Raw genomic sequence first — 18,546 nt, 5'->3', positions numbered from 1 at the left:
CCGGAGAACATACTTACAACGCATGATGGCACTCCTCCTCCCTGGGACTTTTCACGGCTGTCTTGGCCAATTCTCGTTCTGGCGGAGATTGCTGATGCCATCTTCAGCAGCGATGATAGCGGCAGACGGATATAGCGGTAGCAACGACAAAAGCAAGACGCTCCCCATTTTACCAGGTTACCGTGCTCCGATATCTGCCATGTAACCTGCCATTGCTCATCGTTGAAGCTGCAAGCCGTAGCCTCAGTATGATAGTCGATGCCTATGAAGAACCATCATTTGCTTCCCTCTCGACATGCCAAAATCGCGGATCCCGGTATGAGAACCACTCTATACACTAAAACCTTCATACATCCATTATTGACACCTGCCCCAAAGAAATGACGATGAAAAGGGCACCGGAACCCCCGTACTCCTCTCCCCACTCATTCCCCGTTCGCCAACCAACCGTGCACCCGACCACCCGTATATGGAGGGTCCAGGAGAGCCTGGAGAAGTACTATCATTATACCAATCTGGTACGAGATATACTTTGGGGCCTCTGTCATGCTGTGCTCTACTACCGTGATGCTCGCGGAAATTATCGGTCTTTATTGACCGACCAAATCATCTTCGTATCCCTCGTTCCTCTCCAACGGACGCGTGGCTGCCCGAAAGTTGATCTCGCATTCTCATCATCTTCTCGGCACGCTCGGCGCGGATCCGCGCAGCTTCCGTTCCGTCATCAGGAGCCGCAGTTTCACGGAACCAAGGATGCTGTAGTGCTTGCTTCGCAGTTATCCGTTGGTTGGGGTCGTAGACAAAGATCTTTTGGAGAAGGTCTAGGAACTGGGCGAGAAACTTGGTTGTTGGAGGTATGATTTCCTAATACAATGTTAGCAGCCTCCTGGTTGTATCAAGTTGAATTGGGCACCCACCGGAAGTGTCTTCATGGCTTTGACGAATCTCCTCGACGCTCGCGTTGTTTCTGGTGTAGGATAGTCGAGCTTCAACCGCTTGAAATATCTGGCTAGAAGTTAGTTCTCAGATCTCGGATACAATCGTCGAGATACTCACTTGGCCGCAGGGTTCCCGCCATTTCTTGTCATCCTGTTGACCTGATGAACAAGAGGAACATCAATCCTGGCATTGACAACAGCCTCCATCATGGCCAGATGCTCGAGATTATCGTGTGTCTGGAATAGTGCGTCGCCGGTAAAGAACTCGACGAGAATGCATCCAATGCTCCAAATGTCACAGGGGAAAGACCATCCCAGTCCAAGGATGATTTCAGGTGCTCGATAATGCCGAGTCGACACGACAGACGAGTGATATTCGTCCTGGAACGTCGCCGAACCGAAATCTATCAGTCGAATCTCGGTATCCAACAAGACCCGTCTTTGGGTGGCCTGGCGGCCGATGGTGGTGCTAGATGACGGGATCTTTCGGTTGTACGTGAAGGTTTGGTACTCGTTGTGGCAGAGGAGGATGTTCTCTGGTTTGAGGTCGGTATGGATCAGGTTAAGATCGTGCAAGACTGCCTGATGTCAGCGAAGGAACCTTGATATGGCACGGTAGGGGAATTCGTACAGGCAACGCTAGTGAAGAGCTGACGTGCAAAGTGCTGGATCTGACTGTTCGGGAAGGGCACGAAATTGTTGCTCTTCAAAAAGTCGAACACGCTCTGGCCAAGGAGATCCATGACAATGCAGATATGTCCTCGGAAATCGAAGCAATCTCGGAAGTGGATGCAACGGTTCCGGTTCTCCTCGTCGTTGGCCCTGAGTGTCTCGAGAACCCGAAGCTCAATCTTGCTGGCTTCGCGGTACTTCTGGACCGAGCGAATGATCTTGATGGCAACGAGCTTATTGGCAATCTTGTCTCTCGCCTGCACAACTTTGCCGAACGTGCCCTGTCCGAGTAGCTTGATCATTTGGTCTAGCAAAACTGTTAGCCGCAATTTCTCCAGCGTTATGACCGAATCATGCAACACCGTTACTCACATCGATCCGTCAGGTCATTATCGGGAACCACGATGTAGTGCCCGTCATCGTCATCACAGCGAACGTTCTTGCTATGCGGTGGCTATGCTATCAGTCAGCATTGGGCACGGCGACGCACTCAGAAGGGCGAACGGCTACTTACGTCAGGTATGACAGTGATGGGAACGTCGCGGGCCTTCTTGGGAGGGTAAGGCGGCGGACGGTACGAAGCGAAGGCATCGGTCACGGTGCCGGCATCGCGGCGTCTCGCTTCATTGGCGATCTGCTGGCGGGTCGTCCGTTTCCTCTTCTGCCCGGGCTGTGCGTCATATTCGTAGTGGCCATTTGATGAGAGAGAGCCCAGTGATGTAGCAGCAGTGGTGTGAATAGCCGAGTTTGTTCGGTCGCTCGGGGCCGTCGACTTGCTGGGAGATCCATCCTGGCGAGACGTATGCGTAAAGGATCCTACAATGCTGTTGTGGTGGACAGGGTCATATCGGGTGGGTTCATCATCTCGTTTCCGCCTCTTAGCCTGATGGGCAACAATATTGCCATTCGCAGCGTGTGCACGCCCGTTTGCCAATGTCTGAGAGAGAGCAGTTGCAGGGTTAGGCCGCTCAGGTTCGGGTGTGTCCTCAATGACAATGATTTCCTTGGGCAGCCCATTCTTGTAGAACGTGTCCCAGTCTGGGCCCCTCGACCGCCTTCTCTTGCGAGCAGGTTGCTGCGAGTCAGCCACAGACTGCGTCTGCGATCCAGCGGGCATTGTGTAGGCAGAATCGGACCTAGGGCTCGGGTTCGCAGTTTCTTGTGGTGGAAGTCTCGCGGGCTCGTGGGGAACCGCTAGTACTCCATTGGAAACGGCGTGGTTCGCCGAAACTGAGTAGGTGGCAGGAGATGGGTAGGCGAGACGTGAGGCGGGAGAAGGAAGAATTGGGTTCGGCGGTCGGTACGGTGAGGAATTTGCCTGTGTATACGGTGGGTGCTGATGGGAATATCGGAAATGATGATGATTATAGGGAGGCAGCGTTGCGGTTGCAGTAGTCGGCGTCGACATGGTTTACCACTCGCTGTTTGTTGAATGAGTAGAAAGAAGATTGAACGTTGGAGTGCGTGGGTGGGAGGGTGTCCTGGCTACGCAGTCGCTTGTCAAGGTTATCCTGAGGACCAGCCAACGTGACTGGCGAGCGTCGATGGGACCTGGAAAAGTGATTCCTGCGAACGAAACCCTGGTGCTGTCGGCTGGTGCCGTAGCTGTCACGGAGACATTCAGGACAAGGTGGACATTTGTTCGAGGTTCATAATTCCAAACGATAGCGTAAGGGCAGACAGAGCGGATCAATCGTGTTCCAAGCAAGCCAACCTCGTTTCCACGGAGGAAGACGGGCGAGTGGTGGAATGGAAGGATGCCCAAGCCAGCCCTGGGTTGGCCCGTTGCGCAGTGGCCCACGGCGGCGCGCTGTGGGTGGCAGACTCTGGCAAAAAGGGGACGCATTCGCTAAGTTAATGGCCAGGGAGCGAATGGCTGCCCTAGGATGTCTCGACCAGTGATTTTTTAACGTCAGACACGGTTTTTAGGTACGCCGATTCACGACCCCCGGGTCATTTCGCTATTGTGGCATTCGCCGATGCGCGAAAAGCTGCCTAAGAAACAGATTTCACACTCCATTCAGGAACTTGCCTTCAAAACATCAGACAATGGAATATCTGAAGCATGATCAGGTCAGCTACCTCAGATCGAGGGGCCAAGTGATACTTTTGGGCGGGCAATTGACAGAACTTGCTGCCAACCTAAGCCGAGACCCCTCGCCTTCCATCTCACGTCAATGAAGTGGGCTTGGCCGCTCCACTGCCCGCTGTCCAGAGCCCGTGGCTGCCATCAACACGGTGCGGCTACCACTGGCAATGAGAAACAAGAAGTTAGGCCTACCTCGGCCGCCTTGGTCACTAACGTAATCTTAAGGCAGGCACTTGCGACGCGGGGCCAGGCGGTGATGCCCTGTAGCAGACCTGAAAAGGCTCTGCACAGCGCACCTTCCAGTGGGGAACACCACTAACGTAAGCACCCGTTATAGGTGGTAGGTAGGCTAGTGACATCAACATTAACTTATTGGTGCTTCACTTGTGTAATACACAGTGCCATCTGCCCTGTCAGAGACTCGCTGGCAGCGAGACATGCCATCACCCCTCGCCACCACTTGGGCAGTTCCGGGCAGCTGCAGGGCACCTGTTTCCTTTCTCACTGCCGCGGAGAGAGTCAAAGCCCGTTGCGACCTGCGGGCTCAGGGCAAACGACAGTAACGACTGGCACCTTACCCATGGGAATCGCGCTAAATACCGAACAGGATAGATCCGGGCCCTACATGCACGTTGCGGTTGGCCATCACCCGTTTATTGATTTTCGAGGAGAGGGACAGACCGGCTGATCCGCTTTCCTAGAGATACCTAGGTAGACGAGGTAGCCAAGCTCCCAAGGTAACTACGTACGGGACGCAGTGGTATATCATCAGGCTCTATGTAAGCCACTTTAAAACCCTGCCTCGGGTAGTATCTCACCAGGACAGCTAAGGCGGTTGAGGTGGCAGTGATGCGGATGGCTTAACGGTGTCAACCACCAAGCGGTCAAGGACAGCAATATATAGGCCATGAGTATGTACCTTCGGGATCAACTGTGCCGCTCGAGAGACTGTAACGAGGCTTGGTATGGTGTTTCGAGAGTAGCAGGATGCGACAGCTGACAGCTATTCGAGTCTCGAAAAAGGTTGTTTCGTCCGCTCTTCCCTTTGCAATTTGTATGGACATGCTATTGAAGGTCACAGTATTCGAAGTCATCATTTAACGCCGAATATCGAGGAACAAGCATAGTACTGCGCGTGACGTTGTGCGCTTTTGTTAGCGATGTTCCTCCTTAAGATGGTCATCTGTTGGTGGGGCAACAATTCGTCCCAAGTCATCCTGGCCATAGATCCGGTAGACACAGATGTGCACAACCACGTCGTCGGCGTGTTACCCATCAATTATTCCGAGTCGACAGCGTGTGATAGATATCACCTAGAGTCAGTCAGAGAGCCTTATGATGGCAGTGAACCAACGACCTGGAGAAAGCTATGCTGAGGCAGTGCAGACAGTCAAGAATTCACCACTGGAGTCTGGGGCGGTCCGTAGGTGATCTGTCCATGATGTCAACAGGCTGCCAGCCCCTGGAAACTCGAGGAGTCCAACTCTTTAACTGCCTCGAGTCTTGTCAGGACAATAGTAACCGATATACGGTACGAATGCCCTCAGGTGCCCTCAGTGCTAAGGCTCATGCTGTATCCGTAGAACTGTCCAGCTGTCAAGTGAAAGCCGGCAGTCGCTCTGCACTGTCTGCACTTATGTGTAACCAAGGAGATTACGGAGCAACAATCACCGATTCCTGGTTCTCGGGGTCCGGCAACCACGCCGATCAATCTGCGACTGGTCTTTAATTCTGTTCTCTACACTCCAGGTCTCAGGTCACTGCTTGATTTCCCCTCGACAAAACGAGTTTGACCCTTCTTCAGTGCTTTTTCAAGCTCTAGACATCATAGACTCCTTGTCCTCTAACTGTGGGACTGGGAAGGCAGGAAGGGAAGTCGACAGGTCGAGTCTCATCCGTCTGATCTTGGAGAGTAGCCCCACTGTGGCCAAATGACTTAAACCCCTCAGGCTCCTTTCTTCGGTTTCGTCAGGTCAGCAGCCCATGGCACTTGGCAAGCGCACATTTCGATCATTTCAGAGCGAGAGTTTGCAGGAGATATGAAGTAGATATGAAGTAGATACTCGCGCAGAAATCTTGTGTCTTGGGGGCATTTTTCTGCTATCTATTCTTATTGTTTGTCTTTGTCTCGTGATTTATTGAATGCGTTCAATCAGATGCTGACCGGGACTTGGGCTCTCGGTACTTGAGAAGTTGAGGGTTTGCCTTTTTCAGACTGCGGGGAATGGACACCGTCACGTTTACCACCTTGGGAATCACCATCCAATGATTCAACTCCCCAACGGGCCAACTAACAGACCCTGATTCGATTTTGACATTTCCCTTCTCCCACTCCCGCATTTACAGTACTGTCACACAAGACTCCGAGTCCGTAACCCAGCGAGAACTGTTTACGGAAAGGACTGTGTCCAGTACATCACTCGCCTGAGGCCCGCCGCCCTCTACAGACCAGCGTGGACCGGGGGCACCGCTTTGCCTGCTCTCACTTCTCCGGCGCTCCCGCAATGCGCGTAAGCCCTGATTGAGCCTCGAATGGCGTATTCTGCCTGACGAGGCTATGTCTGTCTCCCTTTTACCACTTTGTGTAAACAGCCCCGGAGAAGCTCCGCGCCCGCCAAGTCAAGACCCTGCGGGAACGCCTCGGAGTCGTGGGGTCGTGGCATGCTATTTACTGGGTGACGGTTTCTGTTTATTTGGCCTTGTGCGTGCCCACGGGCATTTGATGATGGCCTGGCAATATAACCCTCACCCGACAAACGTGGACATGCTCCCTTCACTCAACTGAAGTGAGCGCTGTGAAGACTGTGTAACAAGCGGCATTATCGACGTTACACTGCGCTGCCCAAATCAGCAACCAGTAAATCATATCCCTCTTATTAACGACCCGACTCGGTAGCCTGAACCGGCAATGCCGGCAGGTGGAATGTCTATCCTCACGTAAACACACCAGGTATCGAGCAGACCAGCGTCAAAACAGACCAGGGATCAAGTAGCACAGGCATGTCTATCCCATCTACACCCATAGAGAAGAATACAAGGAGCGTAAAGAACACGGGTATCTCGAAAAAAGAAAGCCCGCCAGCCATTACAATGGCACTCCAGACTTTGCCCTTTACCTAAGTCCTCAAATCCCCCTATTAAACTCAACCAACCCCCCAATACCTCCCCTACCATGGAACTCCTCCTCCAAACTCTCGGCCCTGACCTTTTGGCGCTGCGGAAACGCCGCCAAGGCCAACGGCAGCGCCGCGTAGCTGGTCAGGAGGATCAGACCCAAATTCACGGGCGTGGTCCAGCGCGGGTTCTTCTTGAGCCAGTCCGTCCTCTGCAGCCTGACCAGAATCAGGGGCGGGATCACCATAATGGGGGAGCTGTTCAACACGCGGCTGAGCGCCGTCTCGGCGACGGCCAGCGTGGCTGCTTTTCGGCTCTTGCCCAGACTGTTACTACTATTACTAGCGGCCTCATCCGCGCCGCCGGTAACAGGGACGGCGACGGCATTTCCGGGCTTTCCTTCAGCGGCAGCGGCAGCAGCAGAAGAGGAGGTCTTGTCGGTGACGGGGTAAACGTCGATGCCAGTGCGCATCTCCTCGCCGCGCATCAGGAACACGTTGAGGGCGCCCGCGCTCGCGACGGCGGCGAACGGGGTCAGGCGGCCCAGGATGAGGCGGGTTGACGGGGAGAGGCTCTTGAGGCGCGGCACGAGACTGTTTAGTCCGACGGCGACGGAGCACGAAGCTGTGACTGCCAGGAAGTAGGACTGGGCGATCTTGGACCACGATAAGGGGGAGGACTTGTTCGAATTGGAGTAGTTGATGGCGACGTTCAGCGATTGGTTGGCTACTTGCCAGGCTATTGTTCCGCGGTTCTGTTGGGAACGAGAAGGTCAGCTAAGAGCTAAGGTTGGGTACTGGGACGGCAGAGAACGTACGCCGAGATTGGGCGTAAGCATGCCTGCTGTGACGACCAGGTTTGAAAGTACGAAGCAGGACATGCGGAAGGGCAGGAAGACCGGTTCGCCAGTGTCCGGGTGCAGCGTTGAGTCGACGACCTTCTTCGCCCTCCAAAGCTCGGGAGTCATGTCTTGTATCTGGCCGGTCTTGTATGCGACCAGGAGATTTTTGGCTTGTTCGAGACCGGCGCGGCCAACGAGGAGAGTCCTGGACAGTGAAATTACGCGTTAACAGTCTGACCAAAGTTAAGTGCAATGCTATCCTCCGCCAATTGGCGTTCAATTGACACCTAGGACGTTCGTGCTGCAAAGTGGCCGCCTACCAACCAGGAGGACACCCAAGTGCCGCTGCCCGTCACCACTGCCCGTCTAGCGTTCTCACCTCGGATCCGTAATGCCGGCGGTATGCCTGACGCGTCCCCAGTATGTGCTGAGGTCGTATTGTGAGTCGGGGAGCGCCCGGGCGCCTGGCAAAGAGGCAGACATGGCGATGACTGTTTTCGGTGTTGCAGTCGCGGGCGGAAAGTTGATACCAAGGGCCAGAGGTCGGATAGATGCCCGTACGAGGATCACTTGTTTCGGATCGCCTAGTAAAAGATGGCTTGATATTCCTAAGAGATTTTGCACTATTCCGCTTAAGAAAGATGTTGAATCCGCAAACTGAATGGAAGCGGTGAAACCGTGAAGGATACAGCCGATTTCTGTAGATAAGGAGCGAGTCAAACTGCTCCGACTTCGGTGGGGTACAGGGGACTGACAGGGACAGCGGGGCAGGCGATTGACCCGAGCGTTTGGCGGGGAGACAGGGGTTCTAAACAGGGCGCGCGGTCCGTCTGCCCCGCTGAAATTCGGAGTCCGGAAGCTAAGTTGGGTTGGTGACGAACGGGACTGCAGAGCGCCCGGGCACCTGTGCTGCCGTCGGGACTTGAAGCAAATCAGGCTTGCAAAGATTTCGACGGTGCAACACCATGTGAAGAAGGGTGCACAGCATTCAGCGTATGGAAGGACGACTTACTTGATAGCAAATCAATTGATTGCCTTGGTTCCCAATGGCGTTAAGCCACCAGCTGCTGCGGCGGCTCCCCTTCTCGGAGTCGACAACACCGCTCCAGGCTCTGACGTACCTGCTCGGCATCTCCCTCTTCAGCATCTCGTTCCTCGTCTTCCTCAACAGCAGCGTCTCGTTCGTCATTACAGACCTGATTGGCGTCAAAGAGGGCGTGGGCGACGTTGTTGGAACACTGGGCTTCGTTGACGAGGTAGTGGCTCTGATCGCCTGCCCTGTCTGGGGCCTCGTCTCGGATCGAGCCGGCGTGCGGAATGTCGCGGTGACGGGATACGCGATAATCGGCCTGGCGCTGTTCGTCTTTGTACAGGCGCGCAATGTCTACCCGCAGCTACTCCTTGCAAGGATATTCTTTGCCATTGGTGCGACGGCTGCGTGAGTGCTGTCCCGTAAAGGAACTTCTATGAACCTGCGTCCTGATGACCGTGGATATTCACTATACAGGGCAACCATGGTAACTGCTATCCTCCCATCGCTAACCGATGAAACTGGCCCGGCAGCAGAGCACGTCCGCAAGCCATCGCAACTTGGGAGGCCGAGCGTCGCGCTGTCCGTGGATTCCGAGGTGACCATTACCCCTGAACGTTTTCGAACCAGCGCCGGGTATACACCTTCGGGCGAAGCTACGCCAATCAGCGGCCCGCAGAGAAAAGGGAAGCCGTCGGTTCTGGCTGGCTATGTAGGCCTGTTCACCGGCTGTGGCGCCCTCGTTGCCCTCTCGTTGTTCCTTCCGCTGCCGGCCCGCTTTGGACGCATTGAGGGCGTCACCATGGCTGACGCCGTGAGGTATAGCTTCTATGTCGTCGGCGCCGTTTCCTTCTTGGTAGCTATCTTCGTCTTCATCGGGCTGCGCGGTATCAGGGGTGAGGAAGGGAAAGGATGGAGGATGCTGCTCGGCCTGCGCGGATCGACGCCGCAAGGTGTTGGCTCAGAATCTTCACCTGCGCCGAAGAACGTGAGAATACTCTAGCTACCTGGTTCACCGGCCTCTGGCTAATGAGACTGACAGAAAATCCTTCCCTACTGGCACCTCCTCAAAGACTCGGTACGACTTGGCTTTACCGACTCGGAAATCGCCCTTGGCTATCTCGGCGGCTTCGTCGCGCGAGCCTCTACGGTCGCCATCTCGCTCTTCATCCCACTGTTTGTGAACGCCTTCTTCATCGGCAATGGTTTCTGCCAAGGCTCGCCCAATGACCCTTCGCCTGAGCTCAAGAAGGAATGTCGACAGGCTTACGTCCTAGCCTCTATCCTCACGGGCGTCGCTCAACTACTCGGCCTTATCTGTGCCCCCGTCTTCGGCTACCTATCCAGCAGGAGCGGCCGAGTCAATTGGCCAATCATATTGGCTACTACCTTCGGGATGGTAGGCTACATCGCCTTCCCTCAGCTTTCCAGTCCCGAGTACAAAGACGTCAATGGGCGTGGCGGTAGCCCAGTCGTCTTCCTGCTTGCTGCTCTGATAGGAATCAGCCAGATCGGCGCTATTGTCTGCAGTCTGGGCTCGCTGGGCCGAGGCGTTGTCAAGGTTGAAATAGTCAACGTGCTCTCTACACCAGATGCAGACCAAGAAACGCTGATTGAAACTGGCGATGGCCAGAATGAGACGGCGCCGCTGCTAGAGAACTCGGCCGAATTGGCTGAGGACACTGTGTCAAGAGTCCGCCTCAAAGGGTCCGTCGCGGGCGTATATTCGTGGTGTGGCGGCGCTGCGATTCTGCTTTTGACCAAGATGGGGGGTTACCTGTTCGATGTGTGGTCTACAGGGGCTCCTTTTTATCTGATGGCTATCTTCAATGGTGTATTATTGCTTGCAAGCATTGCTATTGATGTCGGCCGGGCTGCAAGGAGGAAACGAGCTGTGCTTTCGGAGGGCCACCTGAATCTAAGTGGATAGGAGACCACGATCAGCTAAGCCTCCTAGTTAGAGCCATCTGTATTCGTAGATAAATCAGCATAGTATTCGACAGTGTCGATCCTTTCAACCGGCGAGCAGCCAGGGGCTATGTGTCTGGACTGTTCCCCTTGAGATCTATGATTCTCGATGTTCTCGCACCGAGGCCCAATCTGATGTTCTCCGTCATGTCAACCGTAACCTTCGCACTTCTCTCGAGCCGCCGTCCATAGTCTGTGAATAGGAAAGCCCAGGTCTTGAGTCCAGCCACTTCGTCAAGGTAACAACCTTGATCAACATCACGCTTGCCCTTCGACCAGAGCATAAAGACCGGCCTCCCCAGGCATGGCTGGATCCTATTAATAGCCGTGCAGTGCCACCCATCATGCCACCGGTCCCTCCGGTCACAAGAAGAGCCTGAGCAACGATGACCTCGGCAGAAACCCACAACCCGCCCGATTCTGATCGCGTGAGGTAGGGTAGGCAAGGAGAACGAGGAACTGAATATCCCTGATAGACGAACAGAAAAACCATAATACACAATTAGCCCAACTGGCAACTGGCAAACCTCGTGGGTCAGCCGAGAAAGTAAGTACGGTGCGGTATCAATGCTATGAGCACAGCCTGGGACAGGGGCAGGGCAGGACACGGCAAGGACGGCATCGCGGGGGGTCACAACACCCACTCACCAAGGGCTTAAACAGAACCGGCCGGTACCATAATCATCAGGCGGACGAACGACGAAGGCGACATTGGCAAAGTTCCAAGTCAGAAAGAAACCCACCACACGTGGATGTAGACCAAACAATCACTGCCAGGGGGCATGGAAGGGTAGGGGAGCCATCAGGCGGCGGAGGAAGACGCAAAGGCGTCCGGACGTACGAGGGAGGGTTTAAAGAGAAAATTTCCCAATCAGAAACCAGAATCGACTCTACCAGTACAGAGATGTCCGATGTCCGAGAAAACAAAAAGGCCACCACTGCAGGACGGGAAGAAGGAGGAGGTTTGTTTGCGGATAAAGTACGGAACGTATCCCCGAATTTTGTTTTCTCGTTTACCCCTTTCCAGCGGCCAACCCATTTTCCGTTAACACACACGAGACCCGGTATGTGATCAAAAGGGAACGAGAGAGAGATAGAGAGAGAGAGAGAGAGAACTCAACCACGTTCTTTCCGAGAGACGAGTGAGAAAGAGGGAAAAACCATTTCCGTTTCAGGTGGGAGAGCAATAACTTGATGAACCTTTCTTTGCTTGCTTGCTTTTTAGGTCGTGGAACCTTGGGGGTGGAGGGGGCAGTCGTTGTGTTAACAACGCCAACATGATGATTATCCGTGATTCCCGTCCGTCACCACCAACACCTGCCGACTACCTGATTTCCCACCCCCCAAAGACTCCCTGGTGTCACCTCGCAGATACCAGGAATAGAAAGACCATGACCAAGCTGTCTGTCTAGACTCCTATGGAGTATTCCAAGACAGGAGAGAACTATTTGCCGCCGAGGCTTGGGAAGGCGTCCTGATCCTGAGGATTCAGGGTAGCCTGAGGCGCTTGGCCACCACGGCCACGACCGCCACGGAACTCACCGCGCGGAGCGCCACCACGGAACTCGCCACGCGGGGCACCACCACGGCCACGTCCCCGGCCAGCACCGTCACCGCGAGCACCACCGCGGCCGCCGCGGCCACCCCGGGTGCGCTCGGGCTCAATGTAACGGTTCTCGATCTCGAGGAACTGCTTGGTCTTGCGCTCACGCTCGCGCTTGGCCTTGCCACCGGTGCCGGCAAAGAGCTCCTCCTCCTCATCCTTCTTAGACAGGGGCTTGAGGTCCTTCCACTTGTCGTCCTTGACGCCCTCGTTGGGCTTGCGAACCTTGAGGGCCGCTTCGGCTTCGAGGGCGAGCTTCTTCTCAGCCAGCTGGGCGAGATACTGCTCGTAAGAAATGTGCTTATCCTCGGGCTCTTCCTCCTGAGCCTCACCCTCGGGGGCAGCCTCGCCTTCGGCGGCCGCCTTCTGCTCGGATTGGGCAATGGCCTCGCCAGCCTGCTCGTCCTTCAGCTCGGCATTACCCTCTTGAGCACCCCAGGCGACGGCGGCCTGCTTGTCCGAGTTCGCGCTGCAGACAGTGTTAGAGAGACGGCTGGTAGAGAATCTGCAAATCTGCGCTTAGGCTTACTGAGGTGCGGTCTTGGTGGGGTGGCGTTCACCCTCTTGTCTGCCGCCGCGGCCTGCGGGTTTCAAGGTTAGCTCGGATGGGCATTGAGGAAAAGTTGGATTCCCTTGAAGGCTGCGACCTACCGCGGTAACCGCCCCGGCGACCACCACGAGGGGCCTCATCGGTGGGCTTTCCACGGTTGGAATCCCGCCCAGCATTGCGATCGCGGAAAGCTGTTTACGAAAGACGTCATCAGCAAAAAAATCAAACTCCGCCAGCCCCGAGATCGGTAATCGGCACCAGCTACGCACCAGCCTCGTTGCCGCTCACACCGCCACCGCGACGCCCGGACGTTGGGACCGGGCCCTTGGAAGGCGCCAGGCCATCGGTGTTACGTTTGGCCGTGTGGGTCGATGTTTTCTCGACGGGGGGCTTCAGGACCGGGGCGGGAGTGTCATCTTCGACGTCGTTCCCTGCAATCGGGTACGTCAGTATTGGTGTGCTGCTGTCATGGCTCGTCCGGAGAGAAGACCAACCGAGGGCGTCGTAAGGGTTCTGTGACACGAAGCATCAAGTCAGCTACATCAATTCCATGAAACGCACACAGGCCACAAGTGACAGATCCATCCCCGCCCTGCCCGTTCGCGATAGCGCATGACCGGCCTGCAACAGAGCAGCTTCCACGGCCCTGTTCGGCTAGAAAAACGCAAGAAGGGAGATTGAGACAGAGAATCCCCCGCCCTCGGCTGCAGCAAAAAAAGAACGCACCTTCGTCGCGACTGCCGACATTTTGTCGCCTTGGTTTATCGCCTTTCAAGGCGTCGTCGGGTTTGCCGGCCACAAAGCTTCCGTACGAAGCGGATTGAAGGGGTTGATTGAGGTGAGCAAGCACCGAACAGGAGGGCCCTGATTCAGTGCGCTTGTATTCGTCGGCGAACGCTGACGGTGGGTTTTTGTAGTTTTCCCTTCCCTCGTCAGCGACAAGAAAGAAAATGGGAGTTTTTGCTGCTTGGGCCAATTCCTTCTGTAGCTGAGGGAGCTGCACGGATCACTTTCTGCCCTGCTGCTTGCTGCCCCACCTGCCTCAAACTTATCGAGTTAACTTTGTGGCCCCAGCTTTTTTTCCCTTTTCGAAATTTCAGTGCGCAAGCTCCTTAATCATTTTAGGGCTACCGCGCCTTTGTCGCTTGGAATGCCCGCAACCGTCGCATTCAGAGCCTCAACGACAAGCGGACGATCAAAGGCGTACCTCACTCCATACTCTAGTCAGCATAGCGCTTTGATCACAGAGCTGCCAGTCTAGAAACTATTGTATGCCACCAGGTTAAGAAAAAGCCGTGAGTCGCTTCAATCGAAATACGTCAATCAGCAATAGTTCGTGGTTCTGCATTGCCCTCAATATGCACGGGGCCACAGCCACCAGGACGACCCGGCACATGGGATTACGCACACCGAGAGGATATACACCGCGCGCAGCATCTGCTACTAACTAATTACTTCATGCATTTGTTATGCTAGCTCGTGCGTACTGGGTATTCCTCTTTCTTCTGCCTGCAGCCGATCCAGAGAAAGGGGTATGAGCCTCGCGACGCAACGGACATAATACCATCTTATATGTACATTATTGATTCGCCGCCTTTTTCATTTTCACGATAGATCATGGGGATCGTATAGTGATGTTTGAGCAGAAAACAAAGGGGGGGGGCGGAAAGAAGAAACACTGCATCTCACATCAGACTGTGCCCATACACACCTAAAAGGCGGCGTCTGAGGGAGGTGAATTGAGGATATCGACGACACAGACCATGTTGCTCTCCGCCGTAAGCCGACTCGGCGCCCCCGGGGCACCCTGATCTCGGGATTACGGCCGGGATTTTGTCGAGCCAATCCAGTCACCGGGACGGGAGGAGACGTCTCGGAATCCTAAAGATGTCCCATCATCCTCGTAGGACGTTGCTTGCCGTGTCCCATGGCATACCGAAATGCGAGCCTTGTCGTTGCTGTCGTCTTGGTCGCTATCTTGCCGTGAGCTGCTTCTTAGATTACCCTGTACATGCTACCTGCCCTGTCCCGTCCCCCTTGAAAGATCAAAAACTTTTGATGAGCCAGCTGAACCTAATATGCCGAACAAATGTACATGATGCGAAATTTGGACAAGCCGTCCCCATCATCGGGTATAATTTTTGGATTCCGGAAATGCGTATAAACCTTGCGCCGTAGATTGAATGAAAGTTCATAGGCGAAGCTGAATGTTGTTGAAGTGACCCCAGAGAAGGATCTAGTGCCGTCAAAAGGCCGTTTCCCTTCCCGAAGCAAATGGCCCTCTGGCATCTCGAGAACGTCAAAATGAAGTCCTCGAAATCAATGCTCTGGATGGTTTCCAGTGTGGTCCTGGGTGCAAATAGTGGTGCAATCTCGCTCTCAAGAACCAAAAGAGGCTTCGTACCTGGCGGGGTGAGGCGCCCCGTCAACAACCGTCGTTCTCCCATTCCGTGGGATCAGCACTTTCACCGCATGTTGCTGGTATCGAACGTGAACTGAGTGGGAAAAGCCATGCTTGCGCTCAAGCCAAAGGGATCGAAATCGTAGCCGGGATCGATTAGCTGCGTCATGGAGGGATAAGGTGGGTGCTGGCTGTGAGGTGTGTTATCAATGGGCGATTGCCCAGCGATCTGTTGGTTGCCAGGCGGCCCAGTGGTGACCGGAGACGACAGCGCCATGGGTTGCGTTTCGGCCGTGTATGTCGGACCAGGGTAGGGGCCGGGCCCGCTCGGGGTATCCGGGGGATCGTCGTCCATCATCTCGGGAGCGGCATCGTATTCCTGTTCTAAATTGACGCATTAAAACCTCGGACCCAAAGTTCTATTCAACAAAGAGGGGGAAAAGGAAACGGGTCAGCTTGCCGAGCTGCTCAATATGGTTCTGAAAAGAAGGCGTAGGGTAGAACGGAGCCGCGTTCCCCGTGACCCCTCCTCGTACGTGACTGGGCGCCTGCTGAAGTCCCGGAATCTGCATTTGTCGAGGTCCGGGTAACCCATGCAATGGAGCTAAGTGGGGTGGTGGCGGCGCCTTCATCGTCGTCGGCGGCGGCATCGACGGTCGGACGGGGGGATTTAGATGGTCGGATCCCGCGGGAGAAGCGCCGTGTTGGGATCCGAATGACGTCGTCGCCGTTGGTGAGGCCGAGTGAGAGGAAGGAGTATGCCGACTCTTGGGGGAGAGCGCTGAGGGATGGGGATGAATTGGAGGCGGCAAGGGGGACATGTTGACCCCTGGCTCTAGTTTCGGCGCAATGCTGGAATTCGACCTGCGGGCATGGTGTCTGTTCAAGATGGCCCGTTGAATGGGCGGTGGCTGTACCAAATTCTGGGGCACATGGGTTGGTCCAAGATTTGGGCTGCCGGTTTTGGCCCGCAGTTCAGCTTGCACATCGATCCCTAACAGAATAGGTGTTAGCCATGCGTAAGGGGCAGTCACGGGTAGAGAGATACTTTAGGGGGGATTGAGTTGCTCCGGAAACGACGGCTATTGGCACAGTACCTTTCTCCAACAGGATGCGTTCCAGAAGCGAGTTTTTGTAACGCAACATCAAACACTCGTCGGCGGCATGGCGATGGGCAGCCTGAAGGTTGGCCAAATTCTGCTCATGAGTCCTGATGGCTTCCTCGAGTTGCTTAATGTACTCGGTCCGGCGCTCTCTGAAAGCCGCCTGAGCCTGACGGTTCCTTTGTTTTCTCTCCTCGGAAGTTGCATAGATCTGGCAGCTGCATTAGCACATGCGGATGAGAGATTGGCTCAATGCACACAGTCGTGATATGGGACGAAACGAGACGAGTGACATGCCCGAGGACGGGTCGGGCTGAACGTAGTGGATGTGCTAGCCAGACTCTTCAACGTCAACGTACCGGCTTCCGGCCCCCTTTCCGCTTCGGTTGTTGATTTTCGGTCTGAGTAGGGGGTGCAGGAGGAGCCTCACCCTCCGGGCTCGACTCCATTGACTCTTCACTTTCCTCTTTGGGCGGATCTTTTTTATCGACGGACATCTTATCAGACATATCCCCGCCTGCACCGGACGAATACCGAGAATTACACCCTCGGCAGAAGCAGGCGCACGATAAGGCAACCGGACCCTGTTGACTTTGGCGGCAATGCTCAAGTCAAAGATAGGGGTAATTTTTGGGGGGGCCGAGGGGCACCACACTGCGCTGCCACCACTGACAAGCAGGGAATTCTGCCCAGTGTGCGGGGCAGCGGCAGTGGTGTGAGGCGGGATCTCAGCACTGTAACCGCCTGAATTCAGTGCGGCAGGCACACTCCGGCAGCGACAAACTGGCTTTAGCCCACTCGACGCAACAGGAAATATCCGAAAAAGAAGCACCGTTCAGGGGGGGGGTGAGATCGAAGTCAGAAACCGGGGACGGCACCAATCAGTGCGTCATCTGGGGAACGTTTCGCGGGATCCGACAGCCTGGGACCGGGTTTGTGGCAGTCCCGGCGATAAGCTTAGTTTGGAGGATCAAAGGCGGCTCCCCCGGATTCTGTGTGTCAAGAAACAGATTGTCGAGGGTGACCTGCGGGAGGGCCAGAGATAAGCAGAAGATCGATGACAGGTTGGGAATGTGTCAGGGAAAGAGAAAAATGGAGGGTTTTATGTAATATGAATGTCGACTGTGGTGGGAGGGTCCCGCAGCCCGTCGCTAACTTTTGTGGCCTGCCACAGGTTCAAATAGCACCTAGCCCCGACTCCGTTTCTGGACTGAGAAAACCCGGGTCACCTGCGTTTCTTGTTGTTGGGCCAAGCTCCACTCACCACCCTCCAAAGAGAATTGGCGTTTTGCGCAGAGTACCCGCACCGCTGTTCCACCTCCAAGGGCTGCTGGCTTCGAGTATATTAAAACTTAAAACTCCGGAACAACAAGTTCTGTCGAGTCGTCCTTTGCCGGCAGGAGCTTCCGGGTCAATTCGATCTCGTCCGCAAGCGCATCCAGCCCTCTTGGTTCCACAGTCCACGACGGCTCCTTCCAGCCAGCTTTCTCCCACGTCTCTTCCCACGTCGTGCGATCAAGTTATCGACCAGCCGATCTTCGCTGCAAGCCCTTCCAAGCCTGGTGACCCTCGAAAATGCACTATTTCGGTGTCGAATGAGCTGCTTCAGTCGACATGCAGGTTCCGATATCCAGCTGGCTGGGTTGTGGTGCGAGTGCCGTTGTTCCTTAGTGGCCGCCCCCTGTGTCTCTTATTCGTCGGGGAAGAACGACATGCCTGTTTCCTCGGGCTCAGGTCGAAGTGCTAGCGAGACTGCCCATCCGGCGCCTTGAAGTGGCCCAAAAGATGATGGTAGCCGGATGCTGTACTCTCTCGCCGGTTCCTGCAGAAACAGACGTCAAGCGAGAGGCTAGCCAGCGCTTGAATCGCTGGTCAGAAAGGACGGCTGTTCCAGAATAGGATCAGCCAGGGACTAGTCTCTGTGCGTACCCTTGGACCACGGGAAGCCGATCAATGGCGGAACTGTCGTCAGAGTCTCAACAAATACATCATCATGAGGGCGTAGAACCGAATGTTGAGGGAGGGGCCCGTTCCCAACCGGGTGGCACACCCAGTTATACCCAACTGACTAATAAATGAGAACCAGGCAGGCACTGCACTTACTTTGGCAACAGGTCACCCATAAACGCAGGGCATTTCTGCGCAGGCTTCAAATGGTGTGCTGTTCTTTTCAGGAACTCTACCGAGCGCATGGGCCAGCGTACCACCGGATGCCTGCCTCAACTCCTCGAGTACTA

The 18,546-nt window shown here is 55.1% G+C and overlaps 6 protein-coding genes across 6 annotated transcripts; 2 read left to right on the top strand and 4 right to left on the bottom strand.

The window, feature by feature from the left end:
- Nucleotides 1-353: 353 nt before the first annotated feature.
- Nucleotides 354-3,402, bottom strand: N656DRAFT_588387 (kinase-like protein). Its single transcript, XM_064810201.1, has 6 exons — nucleotides 2,125-3,402; nucleotides 1,983-2,064; nucleotides 1,570-1,917; nucleotides 1,057-1,516; nucleotides 918-1,005; nucleotides 354-864 (listed from the first exon to the last, which is right to left on the bottom strand). The coding sequence occupies exons 1-6, from the start codon at nucleotides 3,016-3,018 to the stop codon at nucleotides 607-609; spliced, it is 2,130 nt and encodes a 709-aa protein (XP_064671948.1). The 5' UTR covers nucleotides 3,019-3,402; the 3' UTR covers nucleotides 354-606.
- A 3,110-nt stretch (nucleotides 3,403-6,512) lies between these two features.
- Nucleotides 6,513-8,381, bottom strand: N656DRAFT_728799 (Tricarboxylate/iron carrier). Its single transcript, XM_064812605.1, has 3 exons — nucleotides 8,034-8,381; nucleotides 7,631-7,859; nucleotides 6,513-7,567 (listed from the first exon to the last, which is right to left on the bottom strand). Exons 1-3 carry the CDS (start codon nucleotides 8,135-8,137, stop codon nucleotides 6,824-6,826), a joined length of 1,077 nt encoding a protein of 358 aa, XP_064671947.1. The 5' UTR covers nucleotides 8,138-8,381; the 3' UTR covers nucleotides 6,513-6,823.
- A 126-nt stretch (nucleotides 8,382-8,507) lies between these two features.
- N656DRAFT_750452 (uncharacterized protein) lies at nucleotides 8,508-10,614 on the top strand (the record flags this gene model as incomplete). The annotated part of the gene is made up of 3 exons (XM_064812995.1): nucleotides 8,508-9,092; nucleotides 9,162-9,672; nucleotides 9,727-10,614. The coding sequence occupies exons 1-3, from the start codon at nucleotides 8,701-8,703 to the stop codon at nucleotides 10,612-10,614; spliced, it is 1,791 nt and encodes a 596-aa protein (XP_064671946.1). The 5' UTR covers nucleotides 8,508-8,700.
- Nucleotides 10,615-11,893: 1,279 nt separating this feature from the next.
- On the bottom strand, nucleotides 11,894-13,856 carry N656DRAFT_588317 (uncharacterized protein). The gene is made up of 6 exons (XM_064810200.1): nucleotides 13,532-13,856; nucleotides 13,300-13,318; nucleotides 13,075-13,236; nucleotides 12,907-12,996; nucleotides 12,785-12,836; nucleotides 11,894-12,724 (listed from the first exon to the last, which is right to left on the bottom strand). Exons 1-6 carry the CDS (start codon nucleotides 13,550-13,552, stop codon nucleotides 12,097-12,099), a joined length of 972 nt encoding a protein of 323 aa, XP_064671945.1. The 5' UTR covers nucleotides 13,553-13,856; the 3' UTR covers nucleotides 11,894-12,096.
- Nucleotides 13,857-15,126: 1,270 nt separating this feature from the next.
- Nucleotides 15,127-17,092, bottom strand: N656DRAFT_588397 (uncharacterized protein). Its single transcript, XM_064810202.1, has 4 exons — nucleotides 16,669-17,092; nucleotides 16,304-16,520; nucleotides 15,667-16,200; nucleotides 15,127-15,590 (listed from the first exon to the last, which is right to left on the bottom strand). Exons 1-4 carry the CDS (start codon nucleotides 16,816-16,818, stop codon nucleotides 15,271-15,273), a joined length of 1,221 nt encoding a protein of 406 aa, XP_064671944.1. The 5' UTR covers nucleotides 16,819-17,092; the 3' UTR covers nucleotides 15,127-15,270.
- On the top strand, nucleotides 17,093-18,391 carry N656DRAFT_588413 (uncharacterized protein). The gene has a single exon (XM_064810203.1). The coding sequence runs from the start codon at nucleotides 17,367-17,369 to the stop codon at nucleotides 18,054-18,056; it is 690 nt and encodes a 229-aa protein (XP_064671943.1). The 5' UTR covers nucleotides 17,093-17,366; the 3' UTR covers nucleotides 18,057-18,391.
- The last annotated feature ends 155 nt before the right edge of the window (nucleotides 18,392-18,546 follow it).

This window comes from Canariomyces notabilis (genome assembly GCF_033297395.1).
Source record: "Canariomyces notabilis strain CBS 508.74 unplaced genomic scaffold N656scaffold_6, whole genome shotgun sequence".
Lineage (NCBI taxonomy): Eukaryota > Fungi > Ascomycota > Sordariomycetes > Sordariales > Chaetomiaceae > Canariomyces > Canariomyces notabilis.
The sequence above is the reverse complement of the archived record's forward strand: the minus strand, read 5'-3'. Positions and strand labels throughout refer to the sequence as shown.

Excerpts from the sequence above, each read along its gene's own strand:
- N656DRAFT_728799 (XM_064812605.1), bottom strand. The coding sequence starts at position 8,137 with ATGTCTGCCTCTTTGCCAGGCGCCCGGGCGCTCCCCGACTCACAATAC. Across the intron at positions 7,860-8,033 it reads GCCGGCATTACGGATCCGAG|GACTCTCCTCGTTGGCCGCG; the intron begins GTGAGAACGCTA and ends TTCACTGTCCAG. Across the intron at positions 7,568-7,630 it reads TGCTTACGCCCAATCTCGGC|AACCGCGGAACAATAGCCTG; the intron begins GTACGTTCTCTG and ends CGTTCCCAACAG.
- N656DRAFT_588413 (XM_064810203.1), top strand. The coding sequence starts at position 17,367 with ATGACAGGTTGGGAATGTGTCAGGGAAAGAGAAAAATGGAGGGTTTTA.
- N656DRAFT_588387 (XM_064810201.1), bottom strand. The coding sequence starts at position 3,018 with ATGTCGACGCCGACTACTGCAACCGCAACGCTGCCTCCCTATAATCAT. Across the intron at positions 1,006-1,056 it reads GGCGGGAACCCTGCGGCCAA|ATATTTCAAGCGGTTGAAGC; the intron begins GTGAGTATCTCG and ends ACTTCTAGCCAG. Across the intron at positions 865-917 it reads AAGCCATGAAGACACTTCCG|GAAATCATACCTCCAACAAC; the intron begins GTGGGTGCCCAA and ends ACATTGTATTAG.
- N656DRAFT_588317 (XM_064810200.1), bottom strand. The coding sequence starts at position 13,552 with ATGTCGGCAGTCGCGACGAAG. Across the intron at positions 12,997-13,074 it reads TGTGAGCGGCAACGAGGCTG|CTTTCCGCGATCGCAATGCT; the intron begins GTGCGTAGCTGG and ends TTTCGTAAACAG. Across the intron at positions 12,725-12,784 it reads CCCACCAAGACCGCACCTCA|CGCGAACTCGGACAAGCAGG; the intron begins GTAAGCCTAAGC and ends CACTGTCTGCAG.
- N656DRAFT_588397 (XM_064810202.1), bottom strand. The coding sequence starts at position 16,818 with ATGTCTGATAAGATGTCCGTCGATAAAAAAGATCCGCCCAAAGAGGAA. Across the intron at positions 16,521-16,668 it reads GGAAAGGGGGCCGGAAGCCG|ATCTATGCAACTTCCGAGGA; the intron begins GTACGTTGACGT and ends TGCAGCTGCCAG. Across the intron at positions 15,591-15,666 it reads GAACCATATTGAGCAGCTCG|AACAGGAATACGATGCCGCT; the intron begins GCAAGCTGACCC and ends GCGTCAATTTAG.